The 23784-nt window shown below is 54.6% G+C and overlaps 9 protein-coding genes across 9 annotated transcripts; 7 read left to right on the top strand and 2 right to left on the bottom strand.

Moving 5' to 3' along the window:
* The first annotated feature begins 666 nt into the window (after positions 1 to 666).
* On the top strand, positions 667 to 1670 carry N656DRAFT_775426 (uncharacterized protein). The gene is made up of 2 exons (XM_064814442.1): positions 667 to 1124; positions 1209 to 1670. Exons 1-2 carry the CDS (start codon positions 872 to 874, stop codon positions 1472 to 1474), a joined length of 519 nt encoding a protein of 172 aa, XP_064673107.1. The 5' UTR covers positions 667 to 871; the 3' UTR covers positions 1475 to 1670.
* Positions 1671 to 2631: 961 nt separating this feature from the next.
* N656DRAFT_765875 (carbohydrate-binding module family 1 protein) lies at positions 2632 to 3736 on the top strand (the record flags this gene model as incomplete). The annotated part of the gene is made up of 2 exons (XM_064813440.1): positions 2632 to 3415; positions 3477 to 3736. The coding sequence occupies 2 exons, from the start codon at positions 2632 to 2634 to the stop codon at positions 3734 to 3736; spliced, it is 1044 nt and encodes a 347-aa protein (XP_064673106.1).
* Positions 3737 to 4097: 361 nt separating this feature from the next.
* N656DRAFT_775424 (MFS general substrate transporter) lies at positions 4098 to 6684 on the top strand. Its single transcript, XM_064814441.1, has 4 exons — positions 4098 to 4669; positions 4722 to 4783; positions 4846 to 5261; positions 5326 to 6684. Exons 1-4 carry the CDS (start codon positions 4499 to 4501, stop codon positions 6243 to 6245), a joined length of 1569 nt encoding a protein of 522 aa, XP_064673105.1. The 5' UTR covers positions 4098 to 4498; the 3' UTR covers positions 6246 to 6684.
* Positions 6685 to 6962: 278 nt separating this feature from the next.
* N656DRAFT_703221 (uncharacterized protein) lies at positions 6963 to 8666 on the bottom strand (the record flags this gene model as incomplete). The annotated part of the gene is made up of 3 exons (XM_064811089.1): positions 6963 to 8150; positions 8214 to 8454; positions 8515 to 8666. The coding sequence occupies 3 exons, from the start codon at positions 8664 to 8666 to the stop codon at positions 6963 to 6965; spliced, it is 1581 nt and encodes a 526-aa protein (XP_064673104.1).
* Positions 8667 to 11181: 2515 nt separating this feature from the next.
* On the top strand, positions 11182 to 13457 carry N656DRAFT_383891 (MFS general substrate transporter). Its single transcript, XM_064809468.1, has 4 exons — positions 11182 to 12664; positions 12722 to 12863; positions 12933 to 13395; positions 13450 to 13457. The coding sequence occupies exons 1-3, from the start codon at positions 11451 to 11453 to the stop codon at positions 13098 to 13100; spliced, it is 1524 nt and encodes a 507-aa protein (XP_064673103.1). The 5' UTR covers positions 11182 to 11450; the 3' UTR covers positions 13101 to 13395; positions 13450 to 13457.
* Positions 13458 to 13859: 402 nt separating this feature from the next.
* On the top strand, positions 13860 to 16646 carry N656DRAFT_795261 (uncharacterized protein; the record flags this gene model as incomplete). Its single annotated transcript, XM_064817393.1, has 1 exon — positions 13860 to 16646. One exon carries the CDS (start codon positions 13860 to 13862, stop codon positions 16644 to 16646), a length of 2787 nt encoding a protein of 928 aa, XP_064673102.1.
* A 1535-nt stretch (positions 16647 to 18181) lies between these two features.
* On the top strand, positions 18182 to 18598 carry N656DRAFT_383648 (uncharacterized protein). The gene has a single exon (XM_064809467.1). The coding sequence runs from the start codon at positions 18312 to 18314 to the stop codon at positions 18552 to 18554; it is 243 nt and encodes an 80-aa protein (XP_064673101.1). The 5' UTR covers positions 18182 to 18311; the 3' UTR covers positions 18555 to 18598.
* A 955-nt stretch (positions 18599 to 19553) lies between these two features.
* Positions 19554 to 20733, top strand: N656DRAFT_834716 (uncharacterized protein; the record flags this gene model as incomplete). Its single annotated transcript, XM_064818730.1, has 4 exons — positions 19554 to 19845; positions 19995 to 20236; positions 20293 to 20524; positions 20558 to 20733. The coding sequence occupies 4 exons, from the start codon at positions 19554 to 19556 to the stop codon at positions 20731 to 20733; spliced, it is 942 nt and encodes a 313-aa protein (XP_064673100.1).
* Positions 20734 to 22205: 1472 nt separating this feature from the next.
* N656DRAFT_775417 (uncharacterized protein) lies at positions 22206 to 23042 on the bottom strand. Its single transcript, XM_064814440.1, has one exon. It carries the CDS (start codon positions 22848 to 22850, stop codon positions 22398 to 22400), a length of 453 nt encoding a protein of 150 aa, XP_064673099.1. The 5' UTR covers positions 22851 to 23042; the 3' UTR covers positions 22206 to 22397.
* Between the last annotated feature and the right edge of the window lie 742 nt (positions 23043 to 23784).

Genomic DNA, 23784 nt, shown 5'->3' with positions numbered 1-23784 from the left:
CCAGGGGCAAATATGTTGATGATATATGGGAAACAGGCTTACCTTGACTTTTCCAGTAGTGAATGCTAGTAGACCGAGCCACAACTACCATGGTATAGATTCACCTCTCGACGGCAATGAGGCACGGCACAAAGGACTTACCTGAAACGGCACCGTCGTCGGGACTCAGGAGGCAGCGTAGTATAAAGGAGCTTGCCTCAGCCGCATCACCTCATCCCCGGATTTCCTGATGCCATTCCCAGCAGGACTCCTGCATGTATGCAGCCTGAGACCCGCATTGAGACCATACTTAGCCAGACCGGGAGCTAGGAGCTAGCCAGCCATGGCTTTTACCGCTCCTCCGTCTTCAGATCCGTCCAAGTCCCCGACAACAGACTACCCGCAGAAGCACAAGCTTAGACATCGAGATGCCCAAAGCCGAACAGCAGCGGCGAGCTTGATACGCACACTCTCGTCCCTCAACCCGCTGCCGTCACTGCGTCTGAGCCTGTCGCACCCGCTCTGGCACGCCATCGAGCGGCTGTACGCCCTGCCAGCGCCCCCACCACCACGCAGGCGTGCTCCGGACAACCCAATGCAGGTCATTTGCGTGGGGCTGCCGCGCACGGGCACCGAGTCGCTGCAGCAGGCGCTGCTGACGCTGGGGTACAAACACACATACCACGGCTGGGACATCGTCTACGACGACGAGTGCCATTCCCCGGGATGGGTCCGGTTGGCGAGGAAGAAATGGTACGGCCCGTTGGGTAGTAATAAGGGGGGTGGTAGTGGTGGTGATGGGACCAGAAAGATCTCAGCCGCCGAGTTTGACGCGCTCATCGGGCACTGCGCGGCCGTGACGGACGCCGCGGCGAGCTGTTTCGCGGCCGACATGATCGCGGCGTACCCAAACGCCAAAGTGGTGCTGAATATGAGAAGAGACGTGGACGCGTGGCAGCGGAGCCTGGTCAAAACGCTGGTGCATGCCAACGAGAGCTGGGGGTTCTGGATCGCGAGCTGGCTCGACAGGGAATGCTTCTGGGCCTGGCACGTGTATGAGCGGTTCCTGTGGCCGCTGCTGTTCCGTGCGCCTGATGGAGATATGGGTGCGGCAATCAGGAATAACGCGAGATGGGTTGCTGAGGGTGAGTTGATTAGACAGATTTTCTTGGTTTCGGCATCTGCTCCGAGAGTCGGGGAAGTGTGCTGAGTGCTGACACGACACACAGAGCACTGCAACATGATCCGCGGTCTGGTGCCCAAGGAGCGCCTGCTGGAATGGTACATCGAAGACGGCTGGGAACCGCTCTGCAAGTTCCTGGGCAAGCCGGTGCCCGAGGTCGAGTTCCCGCACGCAAATGCTGCCGCCGGGGGGTGGAAGGACCGGGAAGCCCTCTGCAACAAGCGTTGGGTCGACAGGGCGTTTGCAAATCTGATACTCGGCGTTGTTGGGATGGTGGTGAGCGTCGTCCTCGCGAGGATATATGTGTTCTAGGTAATCCCGTAGAAGGGGAGTGTCAGTTTTGATCCAAGGAGCCCTAGCTTCTCTTGTCTCTAATTCACATATCGTCCACGACATAGCCTTTTATACCTGATTGCCGGCTTGGTGTGACCGGCGTTTTCAGCAACGTACGTTCTGTTGTTGTTGGCTTTTGAGATTAACTTTGGTGGGTTCAAAACTTTATAAGCCTGCTTTCCCCGGTGAACAGCTTATTAGACTCATCCCGAGTCAGACTGTCAGAGAGTCCAGAGACGAAGTGTTCTCCGTCTATCGGCGAATGTCGCATGAGTACGCAGAGCGGCAGAGCACTGGCTGAGCGCAAGCCTATAATTTATTATTCAATGAGTAGCATCAGATTGAAAGCATGGGTTCATTCGGTAGTGTCGAGATTGTGAGCGCCGCTTATGGTGGTGAGTCGAGACAGTTTGAAAATGAGGTTTGAAAATCGTGTGACGTGAGAAGATTGAAGGACTACGAAACCGGAAGGGATGGGCTCTGGGTGGACCCACCATCCAGTATGGCAATCGCTACGGAGTACCCTGTGGGCCTGTCCAACCGTGACCTGATGGAATGAGAGTTGAGCGAAATCCAATAAATCAAGTAGAGTTGCGCACTCAGTCAACGCTGGTGAATTGAGCTACCTACTTAGCCATGACGTGCATTGAGTTTGCACGCCTCCAGACCTACAGGAGACCGCCTGCTGTGAACGAGCTGCCCGTCAAGCCGATTCTACTTGTGGGGTTCTCGGAAGACGAGCCGCGTGTGCCCCACTGAATCGGCGCGTCTGAAACTGCCCACTACGACCAAAAAGGGACAACTTCCAACTCTGCTTCCGAGATTGCAACACAGCTCGCCATTCTCTCTTCACGATCTGTCCGAAGCGGGCCGCTGTCGCGATATCCGACTGCGAGAACCTCTGAAAAGCAAGGATTTCTCCCGTCTCGCGGGACCTGCCCCGCTTCGCCTTCGCTAGCACGGTGCAATCCAGGAAACCCGGCGAGTCGAGTTTATTATGGGTGGAAATGATGGAGACGGAGATGGGGGGCCTCAACTATAAGTCAGCCATGGCCGTCTTTGCGACCTTAGGTTCCGCATCGCCAGCTACGAGTCCCGCCCAACCACCTTAGGTCGCCCACCAGTCATTTGCCAATATGAGATCCCAAGTACTCGCGACCTTCACAGCCCAGGTGCTGTCCGTCTCAGCCGGCACCATTCTTTGGGATGGTCGCTTCAACGACCTCACGTCGTCGACTGATTTAAACAAATGGTCGTGGGGCAACCAAGTTGGCCCTTACCAATACTACATCCACGGACCCTCCGCCGTGACGGCCTACGTCAACCTGTCGCCCGACTTCAAGAACCCGGCCGATACGGGCTCGAGGCAGGGCGCCAAGATCACGCTCGACAACACTGCCTACTGGAACGGCCAGAACATGCGGCGCACAGAGCTGATCCCCCAGACCAGCGCCGCCATTAACAAGGGCAAAGTGTACTACCACTTCTCGCTGATGCGCAAGGACGTCAACCCACCCGCCACGACGCGGGAGCACCAGATCGCCTTCTTCGAGAGCCACTTCACCGAACTCAAGTCCGGCTGGCTCTCGGGTTCGCCGGGCGTCTCGGACACGCTGTTGCGCTGGTGTGTCGGCGGCCAGACCAAGTGGAGCACCGAGTGGGTTGCCGGCGTGTGGCACAATGTAGCCTACGAGATCGATTTTAGCGCTGGAACTGTCGGCTTCTGGCACTCGACCGGCAGCGACCCCTTGACTCGCGTGGTAGCCCCCGTCAGCGCCAGCACAAGCAGCAACGGCGCCGACTGGCACGTCGGTGTTCTCGAGCTGCCTCGCGACGGCTACCCGGACAGCACCGAGGACTACTACTGGTCCGGCGTCTATATCGAGAGCGGCGACCTGACAACTTCCGTTGCCGGACCTGGTAAGTAGTTGGCGTGATGTATAATGCCTATGACAGGTGGATCGCTTATCAAATGCAACAGGGTCAGCTCCTGGGGGTGGCAGCAGCAGCAGCAGCAGCACTAGCACGTCTCGGACTTCGTCTTTGACGACGCTCACTACATCGACTACTCAGGCCCAGGTGACGACCACAAGTTCTGTTGCTCCCACCACAACCACACCCAGCGGTTGCGCGGCGTCTCAGTGGTCGCAGTGTGGTGGCATCAGCTACTCCGGCTGCAAGACTTGTGCTGCCCCTTACACCTGCAAGTACCTGAATGATTGGTACTCTCAGTGCGTGTAAGGGCCCGGCCTGGGGGCGACGTAAAGCTTGACCGACAAGGTGTGAGACGCTTCAACTGTACATACTTTTCAATGACGTATATATCATTCAGTAAACTATGTTCTGAGATGTAGTTCTCAGTGAACATGATAGTTTTTGATTTGGCATTGGCTTGACACCCATCCAAAAGTGGTTGACCCTTGGCTTTCAGCGGTGGAGCACCTGACAGCCAGCTTCCAGCCACTCATGAGCGATAACCATCCCGAATTGGCAGCTGGCTAATTGTGCACGAGACCCCAGCCGTTCTTTCCGTGCCCTGAACCACTCACAGCTCTGAGATTGACCACGCCGCCCGTGTCGTTGGGAAACCGCAGTGCAAGCCCGCGAAGATCCAGGATTCCTACAACGTTTCTGCACAACATCTCTCAACTGACTGGTTCCTGGACCCCACACCTGGGATGCACCAGGCTTACAGCACTGTACCGACCATGCGGTTCTTGGTTGAAGGGGTCGACTTACCCCACCTCCCTCAATCCAAGGTATCTTGGCGCGTGTTATTTCTCGCGTGAGTTCTCTGCAAAATTCCAGGCTGCTACTCTTGGATGGTTTTTATGAAGGTGCTTCATTCTCCATTGTCCTTACTCATTGCTTCCTCAGTGCTCGCGTCCCATCTCGACCCCCAGCGTCGCGAGCTCCTGAGGTTGCATGACCGAGCTTCGCTTCACGGCTGGTTTCACTCTCATCAGGATACATTGAGCCCCAAGGTTAATCTCATCACCAATCATGTCGAACAGCAAAGACGACCAGCCTGGCCCACGCGAGCAGGAAAATGAAGCCGGCGGAAAGGCGTCCGAGGACTCTACCACTGTCGGTAGCTCTGTTCGCTGGGAGGACATCTTGGCCCTACAGGATCTCGACCCCGCGCTTGATAGAAAGATGCATCTGCTCAATAATGTGAGTAATTGATGTGTGCCACTTGTGCTTCAGCTAATCATGCTACATCTAGGCCATTGACGACCTTGGCTGGACCCCATATCATACCAAGCTGTTCTTCTTGAATGGCTTTGGGTAAGCACTCTTTCTGCTCATACAGCCAGGCTTGAGTTGGTTCCCTCAGCTAACCACTCCAGGTACGCGGTCGACTCGCTCATCTTACTCCTCCAGTCCGTGATTGCAGGTCCTGCCTTCCGCGAGTTTGGTGAAGTTGGCTACCCGAGCGCATTGACGATAGCCGTTTATGTTGGCATGCTCGCAGGCGCCTTGTTCTGGGGGCTAGGGGCCGACATCATTGGCCGTCGCCACGCTTTCAACATATCTCTGATGATATGCTCCATCTCGGCCATCATTGCAGGGGGGATGGTCAATTGGGCGTCCCTCGGCCTCTTCGTCGCGTTAATAGGTTTTGGCGGTGGCGGCAATCTCATCTTGGATACCACAGTTTTCTTGGAGTATCTTCCCAGCGACAAGCAATGGGCTGTGACACTCCTGGCCGCTTGGTGGGGACTCGGGCAGGCTGTCACGGGCTTCATCGCCTGGGGTTTCTTGGGTGCGGTCTCATGACTCGAAAGTTCTAGTACAGTCTATCTGATGCTGACCATTTCTTACTACAGTCCCTGAGCAGTGGAATTGCGCATCAGTCGAGACTTGCACCAGGGACAACAACATGGGGTGGCGATACGTGATGTTCACTAGCGGCGCCCTCGTCTTCGTCATGTCAATTCTCCGTCTCACAATCATCCGGCTCAGGGAGACACCAAAGTACCTCCTCGGCATGGGCCGGGACGAAGAGGTTGTGGCCACTTTCCAGTTTCTTGCAGAAAAGTACAACCGGCCCTGCCACCTGACGGTCGAGAAACTAGACGCCTGCGGTGTCGTGACGAGCGCGCACAGCAAGAACCGCTTCTCACTCGCCGAAACGTTAGTGCATCTCCGGGGGCTTTTCGCCACGCGGAAAATCTCCATCTCAACCGCCATGATCTGGGTTTCCTGGGCCATGGTTGGGCTGGCGTACCCGCTCTTCTACGTCTTCCTGCCGACCTACCTCGCCTCGCGGGGTGCATCGCTGGATGTGTCAACATTCGACTCGTGGCGGAACTACGCCCTGACCAACATCAGCTCCATCTTCGGTCCCGTGCTGGCGGGATGGATGTGCAACCAGCCGCTGCTGGGGCGGCGGTACACGATGCTCATAGGCGCACTGATGACGGCGGGCTTCTTCTTTGCCTACACAGCGGTGCGCACCGCCGAGCAGAACGTCGGATTCTCGTGCGCCATCGGATTCAGCTTGAATGTCTACTACGGCACGCTGTACGCCTACACTCCCGAGGTGCTGCCCAGTGCGCACAGGGCGACGGGGAACGGGGTGGCTGTGGCGTGCAACAGGGTTATGGGCATCCTTTCGGCCGTGATTGCGACTGTGGCGGATACGTCGACCAGCGCGCCGATTTATATCTGTGGCGGGCTGTTGGTGGCAATGGGCCTTGTTGCGGCCGTGTTTCCATTTGAGCCGTACGGCAGAAGAAGCTCGTGAGGGGTATGACTGACGCGGTTCGATGGGCAGGGATGGCAGGAAGCGGATGAACATTGTTGTCCTTTCGTTGGCGATGGAGTAGGATATGGTGTTGGGAGTTGTGGATGGGGGTTACCACAGGTATAGATGCATAGCGAGCGGCATTTGCTTCAACGCCATACTGTGCCAAACCAACCATGGCAATATCAACTCTTGCCTCTTATGGAGGGGTTTCACCCCTATCTGCCCTCGGCCATTACCTCTATTCTGTCTCAAGAAAATGGACACCCACAAGTTTATGGTCCAGGAGACCAGGACTACGGACGAGGATATTGTTTGTAGGGTCCATACCAGATGAATATCCTGTGGTAGATATCACCCTGGAGCTAGTACCAGCAAGGCACTACAATAGCTTACGTTATACGACGCATGCAAAGGAGGGATGTTTGTAAACCGAGCCTTACAGAGTACAGACGTTGAATTGCAAAGGTAGGAACGCATTGTATACAGATTTCAGCGGATTGAAAGCTGAGTAACGGGAAGATGATTGTTTACAGATGATGAAAAGCTACCGAAACCAACATACTGCCTGCGATAAACTTGACAAAACAACATTATACTATACAGCTTCTCTACTTTTATGTTGGACCAACGACCATTTACCTTAACCTAGATCGCTCCAGAACACCATGACACGCTTTATAAACTTTATGTGTATATCACCAAAACCCGTGCCAATTACCACGACTTTACCTTCCGCATACTGCCCTCCTCGCTCAGCGCCTTGTGCATGTCGAAGGCGTTCCACAGCAGGTGCGGCTCGTGGCCCATGCCCTTGCGGAGGCACTCGCTCTCGGCGCGCTCAAAGTAGGCCTTGAGGATGGGCTTGTAGACGTCGTGGGCGCACTTGTCGATGATGACGCGGGCGCGCTCGCGGGGGCTCAGGCCGCGCACGTCGGCCAGCCCGTTCTCCGTCACCACAACGTCCAGGTCGTGCTCCGTCTGGTCGACGTGCGTGCACATGGGCACGATGCAGCTCACGCCGTGCGGGTCCGTTTTGGACGGCCGCGTCGACGGCGTGTGCATGATGCTGTACTTTGCGCTCCGCAAAAAGTCGGCCGACCCGCCCAGCCCGTTGAGCATGCGGCTGCCCATGACGCACGTCGAGTTGGCGTGCGCGTAAATGTCCACCTCGACGGGCGTGTTCATGCCGATGACGCCCAACCTGCGGATGATCTCGGGCGAGTTGGACACCTGCTGCGACCGCAGCAGCAGCTTGTTGTGGTACGATTCCCAGTTGTTGTAGAAGCGCTCAAACCCCGTGGGCGAGAAGCGGACTGATGTGGCCGTGGCAAAGTCGAGCCGGCCAGAGTCAAACAGGTCTAGGAAAGTGTCCTGGATGACTTCGGTCCAGACCTTGAGGTTGCGGAAGTTGGAGTTGTCCAAGCCGCCAATGACAGCGTTGGCAATGTTGCCAATACCGGACTGCAGGGGTAGAAGGTTCGCCGGCAGGCGGCCGTGTTTGACCTCGTGCTCGAAGAACTCGATGAGGTGACCAGCAATCTTGGAAGATGCCTCGTCTGGGGGCGTGTTGGGCTGCGTCTGGTCCTGGTAGTCGGACTCCAGGATACCGACGACCTTCTCCGGGTCAATGGGGATCGAGTTGGTGCCGATGCGGTCCTCGACGCCCATGATGAGGTAGGGTTTCCGGCGCGGGGGTAGGTCGGTCATGGTAATGTCGTGCAAGCCGTCAAAGCTAGGTAGTGCCGTATTGACCTCGATGACGATCTTGTCGGCGAGCTGGAGGAGCTCGGGGGTCGCGCCGACCGAGGCGCCAGGAACGATGCTGCCGTCCTCCTTGATCTCTGTCGCTTCCACCACTGCGACGTCGATCTTGTTCTTCGGTCTATCCTTGGTATAAAACCCCTAACCCACCGGGTCAACATTTCCTGAGAGGCTGAGGATGATGCAGGGATCAAGGTGCCTTACGTATACCAGATCCACCGGGAACATAGACAGATGCTTATCGAAGAACTTGATGCGGCCCTCGTTGATTCCCTTGGCGATGTTCTTGCCCACTTGGTGGGGTGCCCGCCTCTCGATCATATCCAGTCCCGCCCAACGGTTCTCGGTCTCAGCGCCAGATGAAGCGCCCACGAAGAGGCTGTAGCGCAGCTTGCCCTGCAAGTTGTTTTTCTCAACGTGGTCTGCGAGGAAGGTAGGCATCTTCCTGTCCGCAAGAAGTCAGAATTGACCTCAAGTTCTCAGTCCTCTCCTCGTTGAGACTCACTTGGGATAGCCGACGCCAGTGAAGCCGGACCAGCCGATGTAGGCGCCGTTGGGAAAGTGCGGTAAGAGGTCTTCGGGATGGCAGAGCTTGCTGAGCATCGAAGGCCGCTTGACACGAGCCTTCAGCGCCGCCGAAGCAATGGGCGACGCCATTTTGGCTGGGTCAAAGAAGCGAAAAGAACGCGGAGCGGAGAGGAACCCAGCAGAGCGGCAGAATTCGATGTCTTGGTCAACCTGTCATGTAAGGGAACGGCCGAGCGGGGATTGAAGGGAAAAGGGCACAAAAAAGCTTTTGCGAAGATGGGAGCACCGAGCCTGCCAGCTTCGGAAGTCTCCAGGCTGCGAACTGGGCCGCTTTAAATTCTGAATGGGCCGACATCATGATTGCAGGGCTTACCTAGTCCAAGATCTCCATAGGCCTTGCCATGAGGGTGTAGCCCCGCACATCATCCCACCAGCATCCGCTTTGGAGCCACATCAATTGGATCCCAACGACAAGAAGAGCCGCCTTTGGGGGATCACGCACTTAATGATATGGAATAGAGGAGATGTATGAGCATCTCTACCTTTATCTAGATCTTCCTAGTCCATCGTTAGCATTTGGCATTTGCGATGTTGTCGAGAGCATTACTGATGCCAAGGAGGGGTGATGTCATCAGTCACGCCAGGTCACATCTGTCCAATTGGCGCCCGAGACGGGCCGCTGTCAGCGTCCCCTTACAACACTCAGGACCCTTGAAAGGCGGTCGGGTTTCGGTCTCCAGCGGGTCTGCTTGGCGTCTTGAGGTTCCGTTGAGCCGCACTTCGGCATCTTGAGCTCGGCTATCGCTAACTCGGCACAGTGGAGCTTCCGTTCGCCCTCGCTATTGCCCAGGAGACCGTAGGAGCCGAAGGAAAATGCCAATGCATAGCAGAGAAGCTCCATAAACTGTATAAATAGTTAGTAACTGTCTTTTGCCTCCATAAACCCCTTGACTGATGTATCGAACTCTGATTAAGGAACATGCCGAAAGAGCCAAACATTCGATGTTGCATGAGAGCAGTGCACCGTCTCCCTCCATTCGCTCTCAACGACTGGGAATGCTTCTCCCTGCGAACCCTCAATCAACGGATCATTGAACAAACAATTTGGTACTAAATGTACGGCTTGCCAGGCAAGGCCTAAGCGTTCATCTCTCACGGCCACGTGTGAGGGCGGGTGTCCCCGCTGGCAGGAAGCGGCAAACAAAGATCATCTCCCGAGCTTGCGCGAAACGCGGCTTCCAAGCCCAAACGGCGAGGGTTTTAACATCTGCCCATGTGGTCCTGAGGATATCGTACCAAGGACTGCAGAGCTGGCACGGCGATGGCTCAGGGGAACGGTGTCACATTGGCCGCTGCAGAGTGCAACTCACTCTCGAGGCAATGCTGCCCTTGTGCGATCCGTACGAGGCGACTCTTAAGGGTACCGGTATCTGGAGAATACTGCAGTCACGTGAGCGCTTCTAGCAGTCGACAGATGGCATTGAGATTCCCGAAAATGCATGTGTTACCTAAAGTTATACCTAGTTGCATAGTTGCTTTCCGAAGGTCGCGACGGTGATATTTCAGCGCTAGCCACCAATTCCTCGAGATGGACGGTTACACCAAGGCGCTGGTTTGGAGTGAGATGCGAGACAGCGCCAACCTGGATGTGCACACGTGCCCAAGATGTCCATCAGAACACGCCCTTGCAGCACCATCGACTGGTCGATGGCCGGGTAACATGACATGGATCGCGAAAGACCTGGTACTCGGAAAGCGATGTGGGGAAGCAGTTCAAGGCGCTTCCAGGTTGCAGCTCACTTGACCAGATCTGTGGTTTGGACGTGCGATTGTCGTTTTTCTTTGCTGTTCGTTCCGTCCAGATTATCGCAACGCTGGTTGCCGATAGAAGTGTAATCTTATCCGGCAGGAAACGTTACATGGTCGAGACCTGGCCCACACCGTTCCTTCGGGCGGGGAATGGGACCTCCGCGCTGCACGGCGGGCTTGGCTTGAGGATGGTGGGGAGGTTGATGGCAAGAGCTTGTTCTCGTGCTTGTCCCAGCTCCTTCCAAAACAGAACTCCCAGCGAGGTCTGAGCCAATCACCGTCGCTCTTTCATGCGGCGCGCCAAACGTCGGCGGGGAAAGACCCATTCATAGGGTGCCAATCAACTGGTTGCTTCCCTGGGTGCATTCGGTCCGGTGCCAACCAGACATCTTATCGCAGCGATAGCCGTGACCTTTCCTTCCCACTGAACGGTCAATTGGCAGACTGGATTTTTAGGACAGTCAGATACGAAGGTGCCAGTTCTAAGCTGTATGCGCTCTCTGCAGTACAGTAGGTACGTTAGCTCGGGAGCGCGTTCACATCTGACTTGAGTTGCTCCCGCCATCTCTCAGGTCGTTTGGGGAGCGGTGCAACCACTCCATTCCATAACGTCCCTATCACTGCAATCAGCTTGTGCAAACTTGAGGGCCTGGGCAGCTAATGTTCAAAATTCAAAAGTTCAACCACATTGGAGGCGATAACGAGCTGCGAATAGGAACCAGCGTTGCAACCTAAAAAGGCCCGCTCGTTCCTCCGCACCCTGTCGCGGTAGCGTTACATCCGCGCCGCCCCGTTTACTCAAGTCATCGCATCAAAACTCAAAAGCAGTGAAAACGACCGGTACGCTACACCCTTAGTGCGCTGCACCCCAACCAATCTTTATTAGCCGTGCGGCGCCAAAAGTGCCGGCGACAGGCAATAATAATTGACAGTTTGACTGCCATTGATCATTTTCCGACATCGTCTCATCTCTCCTTCTCTCGCGCCCCGTTTTCTTTTCTCTTGTCGGCCGCCCAGTGCTTGGAGGTTTCCCCAGATCTTAATCGAGACCAATTTGATACGAACCCTGACACGCGCCTACCCCTCGGCGAAACCAATTCCACAATGGCCGACGAAAAGGCAGCTCCGGCCGCGGAGCTCACCTCTCCCGTGAGTCCCGTCGCAGCTCCCGTCGAGCCGGCACCGCGTCCCGAAGGATGGATGTACAAAGGAGTCAAGATCGGCAAGAAGGAAGTTTGGTTCGCATCGCCCATCGTCCAACTCATCATGGTCGCCTTCGTCTGCTTTCTCTGCCCCGGCATGTTCAATGCCTTGACTGGTCTCGGCGGCGGCGGCCAGGTGGATGCAACCGCCCAGAATGACGCCAACACCGCCCTGTACTCGACCTTCGCCGTGGTCGGCTTCTTCTCCGGCACTCTCGCCAACATGCTTGGCGTCAAGGCCACCCTCGCCTTTGGCGGTCTCGGATACAGCGTCTATGCCGCCAGCTTCCTCTCTTACAACCACAACCAAAACCACGGCTTTGTTGTCTTCGCTGGAGCCTTCCTCGGCATCTGCGCCGGTCTGCTGTGGACGGCCCAGGGAGCCATCATGATGAGCTACCCGCCGGAGGACAAGAAGGGGCGGTACATTTCGTACTTCTGGGTGATCTTCAACCTTGGTGCAGTGATAGGTTCATTGGTGCCGCTCGGCCAGAACATCAACGCCACCGGCAGCTCCACCGTCACCGACGGCACCTATATCGGCTTCCTAGTGCTGATGGTTCTCGGCGCCCTACTATCCTTGACCCTTTGCAACGCGGACAGTATTCGCCGGAGCGACGGCAGCAAGGTCATCCTGATGAAGAACCCGAGCTGGAAGACCGAGCTCGTGGGTCTTTTTCAGACGATCACTCAGTCACCCTGGATTGTGCTGCTGTTCCCCATGTTCTTCGCCTCCAACGTCTTCTACACTTATCAGACGAACGATATGAACGCCGCTCACTTCAACACCCGGACCCGCGCCCTCAACAACACACTGTACTGGTTGAGCCAGATCCTCGGCTCCCTTGCCTTCGGCTATGCCCTCGACTTCAAGGGGCTGCGCCGCTCTATCCGCGCCAAGGCCAGCTTCGCAGCGCTGTTCTGCTTGACCTTTGTCATCTGGGGCGGCGGCTGGGCCTGGCAGGTGAAGCAGGTCCCTCGTGAGATTACCGAAGACAAGAATTCGGGCTACCAGACGGTCGACTGGTCGATGGGCGGCGAGCTGTACATCGGGCCTATGTTCCTGTACATGTTCTACGGCTTTTTCGATGCCGCGTGGCAGACTTGCATCTACTGGTATGTAGCTCTTTTCTCTGCGGTAGCGTCGGCAGGTAACTGACAGCTCTGCGCCAGGTACATGGGGGCGCTGAGCAACTCGGGCCGCAAGGCCGCCAACCTTACCGGTTTCTACAAGGGCATCCAGTCGGCTGGCGCTGCTGTGTTCTGGAGATTGGACGGCTTGAAGACGCCCTTCAACACCATGTTTGGTGCCACGGTATGTTGTTTGTCCGCATCTATTCCATGGAAGGCAGCTCAATACTAATATTTATCGACCTTCGCGCAGTGGGGCCTTCTTGGCGCCGCCCTCGTCATTGCCGCCCCGGTCATCTGGCTCAGGATCAAGGACACGGTCTCGCTCGAGGAGGATCTCAAGTTCAGCGATGAGACTGTTGAAGACGTGGCGCCCACGGCAGTTACTATGGACAAGGTTACGAAGGAGGAGACGGTTTGATTTCGAGGCGTATGCTGTAAATGACTGGGTGGTATCTGGGGAGTAACTGCACGGATCATGGTTGCGTATAATCGTTGCAATTCTTTTAATACCACAGGCCAAGCAGGCCCCGTTGTTCGTGTCTGCTTTGTCAGACCGACACTATAGCGATTTCTGGTCCCAGAGCCATTCCCAGATTCCCCAGCTTTCATCCCGTCGTGAAACAAATTCCTGTCTATTTCGAGCGTTGCGACATGAATACCTTGACCTTGGGAAGGACTTGGGGGAGGCCGGCATTGGGCAGCTGGTTACTGAGGTATCTTCCTTTCTTGATGTGATACTTGAGGATTCAGCTAACAACATATCTTAGCTAACTGAGAAGATTCTTCGTGCTGGCGCTAGCGAGTAGTTGATGGGAAGTACTCCCACGCAACGCACAGCCGTGGAGTGCGGCTGAAGATTGGTGGCGCACCGAGACGCGCTATCGATGCGATTTCTACTCTTCTAAGAGATTCTATTCAGGCTCTAACGGACATGATTGATTTCGCTTTACCCCACTCCGAGCTCAAAGCAAACGAATGCTCGATGATGAATCGATGATTGATTGCTGCGTCGCGAAACTTGTCTGCGATTCTCCATCAGCCAGCCGGACAGAATATCTTGGACTCGACGACGTCAATCATGTCGCCGTCGACCGAAGGAGATGGCGTATCTCGGCCTGTGCCGTTGACGACGTTGTGGACGGCGTTCGCTACATCATGTCTGGAGGTCCTGGGCTCCATGGGATTCTTGTCCATGGTCGATCGCATCTACACCCTTCCTTCCGCCGTCTCGCTAGGGTTGTATCTTGGAGCTCAGGGATTGTTCGTTTGGAGCCAGCCGAATATTCGGGCCGCTCTTCTAGCCATCTGCACAGCGGCGGTCCGCGATGGTCCTACGCTGCGCAGAGATTTCGGGTTGTTTTCCCCTGGGAAAGGGATCAGTACGGTCGCTGCGTATCTTGTGCCTGCTGCCCTTGGAATGCTGCTCAACCCTACATACAGCCACTACGTCTACAAGCCGGCAGTGTTGGCCTTCAAGTGGGCATGGGCCGAGACCATTCCACTCGTGCTTTCAGGACTTTGGAGACGGGATCTTACCTCGTGGGTAATGGCCGCGGCCGCTGTCTATTTCCGATACGACTGGAGACTGGTTGCTCTTGTGGCGGTACGTCGGATGTACCCCATCTGGATCAAGTCGACGGCTTTGAGGCGGCGTCTCGAACCCAATGCTCCGCTCTACCGGTACCAAAAGATTACATCGCCAAGGACAATCCGTTTGCTCAAGATCCAGCCTCGGCTTTTCGGATTGAGCTTCTCGCTTGTTAACTATCAGCTCGATACAGACAATCCCGCCAGCTATGAGGCCGTCTCGTACCGGTGGGGAAGCGGTGAAAGGACGAGGATCGTCGAGATTGATGGGAAGGTACTACCAATCCCTGCGAGCGCCTACGACATCCTTTGGGGACGGGCGTCAGTCTGGCGGACGCGGCTGATGTGGATCGATGCTATTTGCATCAACCAAGACGACAAGGACGACAAGAACCAGCAGGCCGGCCTGATGCGGGACATTTACGACAGGGTGACACGGACCTTCATCTGGCTCGACAAAGCGACGGACGCCTGGGCGGCGGCCTGTTTCGCTTATATTTTCTTGATGGATATGATGGCCGAGAATGGTAACGGACGGTCCGATCTCGATGTCACTGTCGCTCAATTCGGGTTGAAGAGAATCAGAGACGGTAACCCCAAGTGGGCGGCCCTGAAGCGGATGCTTGAGAATCCCTACTGGTCGCGCGTGTGGATTGTGCAGGAGATTGTGGTATCGCACCAGGTCGACATCTTCTACGGCGGTAGGTGGTTCGACTGGGGATTGTTTGCACCCATCGTCAGCTCGCTCAAGGACGAGTCTGCCAGTGGTCTGCTGCAGAAACTGGACCAGTCCGAGGGCATGGCGACGCCGCCATTCCGAGCCATTCATCAAATCCAGTCAATCGAGAGGTTGCGAGCGGACTACCAAGCAGGCATCAAGTGGCCTCTAGACCAGATCTTAATCAATTTCAGCATCTCCCAAGCAACACTCGGGCTAGACCACGTTTTTGCCTTTCATGGTATCAGCACAGCTGTGAAGGACCATGCCCTCGTGCCGGATTATAAAAGACCCACGCTTGATGTTTTCAAGGAAACAACACTGCACTCCATGGCCCAGCCCACGTCCCTGATGATACTATCCATGGCCGGAATTGCTCGAGCAAGGGAAAGTCCTGACTGGCCGAGTTGGATCCCTGATTTTCAACTGATTTCTCAACTCGACCCTCCGATGCCCCGTTCCCTTTATTCCTACGCACCGTACGTGGCGGGTGGCGGACTCAGGCCGTCCTTCTCAGACATTCAGACTAGCAATGAGGTTGCCATTCGTGGCATATTGATTGATGAGATTAGCGCCATCACTGAGCTTAGACCCGGAGACATAAGCCAATTCAGAGGGCTCGGCGAGATTGGCTCTCGCGAGGAGAAAAAAGCAGCGGAGCTGATGCTCCACGATGTGGCTCGCCTGCGAGAGGCGCAGAGCCTTATCGAATCACGATGCGCGCAGACATACTTCAACGGCCAGTCGCGATGGGAAGCGTTTTGGCGGACGTGCCTCGGCAACAAATCGCTCGCGTCCTACCCTGCAGACCCAGCGCATGGCAACTACCTGAAGGCATTCATGGACAGCAACGAACGACATTGGAAGGCCATTTTGGAGGGACCAGGTGCTGCTTCTAATCCGGAGCTCCTTGCCGCACTCCAAATCCCCGCGATGCAGAGCGCGAAAAATCCCGGGGTGTCGGCCGAGGACACGATCAATACCTTGGAGAAACTCCTGCAAATCCCCGAAGAAGTAGGCACCATCCGCGACTATGTCACTCCGGAGCTTCTCAACGATCGTGAAAAACTGTTCTGCGAACTTGCAGCCGTCACCAATCTGCCCTACTGGGCACGCAACGAGCTCCACAACGCTCTTTTCAGGAGCGGCGGGGGCGGGACGGGCAGCAGTACACAAGCCCTCGAGCTCACAAAGGCAATGGAGGAGCTGTACGTACGAGCATTCGACTTCAGAAACATCGAGGACAGCACGTTGAAACGTGTTGTGCTTATGTACGCGTTCATGCTGGACGGGTTCTTGGAGGGCGGCGAACACATAGCCATGTCAGACGACCAGGTCCAAGCCTTCCACAAGGCATTGGAAGGCGACAAGTCAGCGTTGGTTGCAATCAACGAGAAACGGATAGGGTTGCTGCTCGGGAGTACGGTGTTGCGACGGCAGTTTGCCGTCACGAGGAGGGGATTCATGACGCTGGTCCCGCCGGACTCAGCGGCGGGCGACCTGGTGTGCATTTTCCAAGGAGCCAAAGTGCCACATGTCCTCCGCAAGGCTGCGAATGGCAAGTATTGGCTAGTTGGAGAAGGTTATCTGCACGGGTTTATGGACGGAGAGGCATTCTGGGACGGGCGGTGGAGAGCGGAGCAGATCACTTTGGTCTAGCCTGCCCCGTGGCATAGCAGCACAGCATCATTGATGTCCAAGCTAGAGGGGCATCTCTGGTGAGAAGTCGTACCTATTCACCTCGGCCGTAGAAGTCGTGCATCGATTTAGTAGAAGAGCATATTTGCAATGTGAGTTATATAGTCGTAGAGATCTCTATATTCACTACTTGATAGTAGGGAGAGGACGAGTCTCTGAGACTACTAGCATCTTTACTGAGTTCAGCTTGACATTGACTTCGAGATCATGCAAGCGACTAGGAAACCAGTAACAGCATGATGAAGCATTGCTACAAGCAGGTGTTCCTATAGGACACATGTTGACATGATGTTGTCATTAGCGTCCTCCTCGCTTGCATCGAACTTGATGTCAAGAGCCAGACCCAAGTATCAGAGACCCCGGGGGTCCGGGGTCCCTCTCTCTGCTAGGTACCTACCTACTAGTACTTATCTTTAGCTCTTTACAGTACCACTTCGAGATGCACGTTCAAAGTCCTTCAAAGCAACGCAGCAGCATGAAGACTGCCTTCATGTACGTCGGTACCGATCTAAACCAGTAACCGTGCTTGTCGTCTTTCAGTCTTCGCTTACATGTACAACACCTCCTACTCTACCGGCCCAGGCTCACACTCATTATCGTATTAGACAACCATCCCCCCCTCGTTCTCTGTTCTTGCCACTGACGCAGCCCGCTTAACGTTACCTCTGGCAATTACTGTGACGCCCTAAGATCGACGCTGGCCAACACATTGGCTGAATGTGGAAAGTCAAACGAGGAGCGGCCGTTTGCGGATGAAGGAGGGAATCTCAGGTAAGGAAGAGAAAGGGGACGGATGTGATACTTGCGGGACAAGATCGATTAAACCAGACCACGTACCTTACTCGATTCCCCGCATGTTAATGGTCTGCACATGTTGGCTGGGCATGTATATTTTTCCCTTATTGGAGATTCGGGACGAGAGAGGAACTTGTTGGCTCGGCTCAGACCGCGGCGGGAAAGATGATGCAGGAACCGTGCTCCCATCACATCACAAATGTATTTCCCGCTTATGGTTATCCCACGGTGCTCAATCTACACTATGTATGTACATCCCTAGTATAAGTTAACTAGATGGGGGTTGCATTCTGCCATCTGGCGTCCACGGGACGGGCGAGATCCCGTCCGTTCCGAACCTTGAGTTGGATCATGGATGGATGGGTGGGGCAGACGCTCTCCAGGAGCGGTTTTCCTTGGTTAACAAATCAGGTCAAAAAGAAACCATCAGTTGAGTGGATTGAATGGGACAGATGCTGCCCCTGAATACCTGTGCTGGTTGTAGTGTACCCGTCGGACTTAAGTTGGGTGTTGCCAGGTACATACATACCTTACCTACCACCTACGTTACATGTTCATTTTCAAGCGAAAAGCAAACAAATACTTCGTAGTACCTGCCTCCATTGGTGTATCACACTGATAATAATATCGAGCGATGTGCGAACCCCCATCCTTGGCCCGAGATATCGGGCGCACGGACAGCAATAGGGGGTGAAAAAAGTATAGCTCACTTCAAGCGAGGTTACTTTTTCGATGAGGAAGAGAGGGGCAGCTGCGAGCTCTGACACTCTCTGCCCTTGCCGTGAAACGCTCTATTGTCGGGTGGCACGATGGTCCGAGTGTGCCAGGTGAATGACGAAAAAGAAAGCCATCGCAGTCTGCCTCACCTCCATCCGAGTGCAATTGGCCCGTCTCGAAGTGCAAATGGCAAATAAATGCAAGAGATGGGCTGCGCCGTTGACATCACCCAGTCAAACAGTCAAACATCTTGCTCCTATGATATACGGACTCAAAGTGCTGTTAACAATGTCGGCCTTACTTAATGATTCGCGACGGTTGCAAATCGCTTTCAGAACCAGGTATGATCAACCTTAGGTAGGTACTTGTCCTTCCCGGAACATCCAAACGATCACGACCGGTGGTTGAAGCCGATGGAAGCCCGCTGAGCACTTCCCGCCCCCCTTCACACCCCAAGGCCCAAGCCCGGACAAATCCCGGAAACGGTCGGAGTGGAGCTCGCGTCAAGGCCCCGCTCCGGCGCCGAAAGCCGGAAATGTCTCGATTGATCAAGGATCCGTAATAGAACAAGAGTGTTGTGATCCGAAGAGCGCGTGCCCAAACTTGAATGGCTCATAACTTTGCTAATTCAGGTACCGGACACGAGGCGGCTTCCTTTATCACTACCTTATTTACCTATCTACCTACTTAATGTAGGCAATTACCAGCTCCAGAGGTGGACTGGAGCGCTCGCTCTTGCCGTTATCCAGCCTCAATGCCCACAAATGGAGGTAAGTCCAGCCTGGCCTTACTGCTTCGCGCCAGTATAAACCCCCCCTTCCTCCTTCTTCCATCCCTCTCTCCTCTCTCTCCCCGTGGCAGTTTCAAATCTCAATGCCACTAACTTCACATGATGCACCATCATTGACTCTCGCCACAAGCTACTGTACCAGCGTGATGGTTATGGGTAAAAAGCGAGCAGTCAATTGCGCAGGTCGCTTGGTGAGGAACAGAGCCTTGGAATTGGCCCGGATTTTTGTACGGAGTAGTTATGCAACGTAACGCAGCGTGGGACAGAGCCCGTGTCAGCTTGAGAAATTGAAGGCACGAGAAGCGGCGGTCTTGCGGTCTCCGAAGTCCGAAATGATGGAAACTGTGACGTGCATCACTCTCATCAATGGCAGGACGTCGGCTAAGCTGGTACAAAAGTAAGACCATGACCGTTACCTGTATCTGGCTAGGCGCATCTCCACCAATCCGGTGAATGATCAGTCAGGTGCTTGCTGCCTGCTCTTCGAGGTCAATGCCTGAACAACCTGAAGGTACTAGTATACATCATCGTGCTTGAGTTCTCCTTCTTACTCTTCGCTTGTAGCCATGGGCAGCTCCCCAAACGCCGGTAATCTGCCGCTTCTAGACAGTGACCATGCCGGCCCATTTAAGCAGTCGCTGGCAAGGATTTTGTCGACACACGTCGCAGAGTTTGCCTATTCGGAGATCCTCGATGGCCTCCCAACCGAATCGTCCTTTCTTGAATTCCACATTTTCAAGAGAGGAAACCCGGTCTTTGAACTGAATCATACCTCGCTATGTCCTGGTGTTCTTAGAAGGACAAGGGATTTCAGGGACACAGTTGACCCCTTATCCTTGACATTTCCCACCGCGGCAAGTCGCAATCTTCTGTATGCCCTACCATTGTGTTGATTCTAATACCTTTGCATAGCTCCTCAACGCTTTCCAAAACACTCATCCCGGAACCAAAACGTTCGAGCTGAGGCTCATTGAACTTCTTGGCCGTATCTTGCCACCAAATCGCAGTCCATCTTTATAACCTCGATGATGGCGTGCATAAGCATAGCTTGTACGAGGAATGGCGAGATTCCCACCGTACTAAGCCTCCAAGGCCTGGTGAATTTATCGCCCCGACCCCTTTCTACCACCGCAGCTATCTAGCCCATCATCAGTACCCTGACGGGATAGCCGATATCGTCGGCTATTGGGCCGAAGCGAAGATATTCGGCGGTGTTGTCATCTTTGACCGCGGCGAGTTGGGCACTGAGGTCAGTTCGTCATGCCGATCCTGAAGCTCCGACGCTTGTATTCTTACTCCTCGCAGTGTAGGGATGTGTTTCTGCATCCAGCACGCTTTAAGGGCCCTCGCACCATCTACCCGCCTACACCCAAACAATACGATGCCTTGATTAGCTTTCTCTTAGGGCCATCGGACGGCTCTGATTGCCCGATTCCCATGCATCCTACACGAGAGAACAGATGGCGATATGATCCATGGGACTCGATGACCCGCTACCATATTTTTCGCGACCGCCATGAGCGTGAGCCAAATGAAGGTCTCAAACCGCGCCACTGCGTCTCATCTTCAGTTGATTGGCCGGAGCTTTACGACGAACAAGAAATACTGTTGGCAAACTTCCGTGCCACTCAAGGGGAGCCCGTAGACCAGGCTGCCATCGACGCCGCAATGGAACGAATGAAGCAGATCACGCCGTCTTCTCCACTTTGGAATAATGGAGGGAATAGTTGGGGGAACCAAGGTTGAGGTACAGAGTATATGGAAGTGTTAAACGGCCTTGAGTTGGACACAGTCTCGGTATTCAGGTGAATAAGGACAACCGTGAGGCGGTAGGCGGGAGATCGGACTGACAGTCTTTTGGATATTATCTAAAAAACCCTCCAGAAGTTTCATCAACCTGGAACTCCTCCATCCTATCTACACTAATGAGTAGTGGTGGTTCAGTTTGACCAAGGGGATATCAACATAGGTAATGTCGGCATGAGCAAAGCATCTGGGAGTGGAAAACAATAATGGTGACTATCCCCGTGCACTGGAAGTCTGGAACGGCAGCTCTCTGTGATTCTGCCATTTACCACAACGACCACTCACAGAGATGCCGATATGTCGTGTGCCGTGATATGCAGAAGGGATCGCCAAACCGTCCTGTCGGGTGATTGTGAAAGCTGCTGTGACGGGAACGCGGGAGTCAAGTGTAAGTATGTAAGTAGTGTAGCATTCAGCGAAACAGATATCCCATCTGTTGAGGTGAGCTTCCTGTAGGCGCCCATTCAGCCGATCGACAGGCCATGATCGGCACCAGGCGGGCCTGGAACGGAGAAAGGAGCGAAACGGATAGCCTGCACGTGGTGGTCACTGGTGACAGCGATGAGGCTCTCTCAGTCAACAATCAGACATCTCAGTGCCAGCAGCAAACTTCCCCGACCCCGCTTCTAGGCTGTGCGGCGCCGAAATGTTGCTCTCGGACTGTACAGCATGAATGCCATCTGTCCTGCAAGTTGCGAGGCACTGAGGTGGATAGGAAAAGGGAGGCGCTTGGAGCCAGAGAAATGCCCAAAACCAAATCGGCAAAGCGACTGATGACTGGCGTGTTTCTTCCCGAGAGAATGCCGACAGCATCAAACCACGCCTCAATGCGCTAAAAGAACAGCTAAAATGTCGCGATATTGTCTCCACTTGTTAACAGTCTCGACTCTTCCGTGGGTATGTAAGTGTACAGTACATACGGAGGTACATACAGGGGTATTTCACAGTCCGTGGGTACGTTAGTCTGGGCAGAACAGCCAAAGCTGACAGTTATTGAACTTCGTGAGTACCGGTATGAATGTTGTACGAAGCCACTGCGAAACATCCCCTTCGGGCCTTTCTCTTCCCAACTGTTCTCTTGCGAAACACCTCACGCTTCGTCCAATGTTTCTCAGACTGTCGTCCCGATCGGGCGTGGCCTGGCGCAGGCCCGACGCCGCAAAATCTCGAATCCGGCTCCCTGAGACAATCTCCACTGAGCCTCGAGCAAGGTTGTTGTACTGTAACTCAGGTATGTAATTACGCACCGGGCCGGGTTCAGCCTCGCCGAGTAACCGCCAAGGTATGTATGTAACTCGTACTGTGGCAAATGGCTCCTGGAAACTCTCCTCTCGAGTAGCCGCGTCTTTGGGTCGGCCACGTGCTGAACTCGCCTGTTTTCTCTTGTAGTGAGGCGAAGAAGTGTTGGAGCGTACACAGTGTAGTTACGGATCACACAGTCAGCAGAGGGCGCCAGAATGCAATGGACGGTGGACTCTTGCGCTAACCGGTTTCGATACATAGAGACGGCGATCATCTTTACTTCGCAGCGCAGCACGAGGGACGGATACGTGTAGCGAAGAGAGGGCGATGGAAGAAGCATCATTTGTGGCTTTGCGGCGCTACTAGGGTCTCCTGTTTCTCCACAACCCTCGGTGTCGAACTGCCGACACCAACAATTGTGTCATTTTCTCAATTTCACGTGTCGATACGGGGAGAGAACCTTGAGAGTGGTTGTCTCCGCAGACAGAAACCCGGATTCGGCATTGAAACGGATGCTCACAATGTCGGCAGCGTGGGTAATAAAAAGTGTGTACACTAGAAACAACCCAACGTCGGCGACCTGGTGCGGAGGCGCCAAGCATAGGGGCCTCAGGGGGGCATTGGTTCCCTTCGAGGAGTCGGTGGATACCGGATACGGATGAGAATCTTATCTGGACCTGCAGCGTGGGGGATGCGGGAACGCCTGGTGGGAACGCCTGGTTGGTTCTACGAGCCTCCGAGTCCGGACCCCGACTTTTGACCTTGACCTTGATGGTGAGCGCATCCATCGTTGGGCATGACAGGGGCACTTCCATTGTTAGGACGTGATGTCAATGCATAGCGTGGTCCGAACTGCAGACTGCAGTCAGCCTCGAGTCCCATTTCGGTGCGATTGGCGTCCCATAGAGCTTGCTTTTCCTGCACGAAAGATGGATACAGCGCGCACCCGTGAAAACGCACATAGTGTACACTAAGTCCACGTGTGGTCCATCTAGGTGTTCGCAGTGGTAGTGGCGATCATGAGTTCCATATGATGTATGTCTACAGGGTACACTAACGCGACTGTGTAGTCAAGGTGACCGTCGGATCTGACCATGGCGACAGAGGCTGGCCATTTTCTCCCATCGAAGCACCCCAAAGTTAAACAGGGGCCACCCAAAACACTCCTGGTTCGATCCTCTTGGACCGACCCAGGAGGCTGGCTGCTGGACATTCTATGGGAAGCAACTTACCCCAACATGCCCGTAGTGTTTGCCTACGCATTGTGAATTCAATGGGATTCGCTGGATGGAGATGAGCAGAGCTGTACATACATACATGCACTACCTCCGTACAATGCATTTGGGTAAATATTTCGGCCGGCAGGTGGTGTCAATCTCGAAATTTCAACGGTTTGCGCCACTTAAGGTTGGGAGCACAGACCCATCAACGTTAGCGTCTCTCGCTCAGTCCATATCTGTGCCTCCGGACATCCCGTTCTGGACCCTAAAATGAACGCTTTATTACTCTGTATGTATTGTACTGTACATACAGTCAATACATGTGTACACGTATTTGTCCCGCAAGAGCAGTGCTCGAAGCCCGTGCTTCTTGTTCAGAGCTCAAGCCAACCAAAAGCAAATCAGGTTCCAATGTGTCAGACGTCAAATCGAACCACGAGACACAAGGGGTGCTGGCCAGAGTACGGTGTGGTGTTAGCAAAATCCAGTCAATGACGGCGCAACTACAATTATCTCCGTACCTAAGGTA

The sequence above is a fragment of the Canariomyces notabilis genome (genome assembly GCF_033297395.1).
Source record: "Canariomyces notabilis strain CBS 508.74 unplaced genomic scaffold N656scaffold_3, whole genome shotgun sequence".
NCBI lineage: Eukaryota > Fungi > Ascomycota > Sordariomycetes > Sordariales > Chaetomiaceae > Canariomyces > Canariomyces notabilis.
The sequence above is the reverse complement of the archived record's forward strand: the minus strand, read 5'-3'. Positions and strand labels throughout refer to the sequence as shown.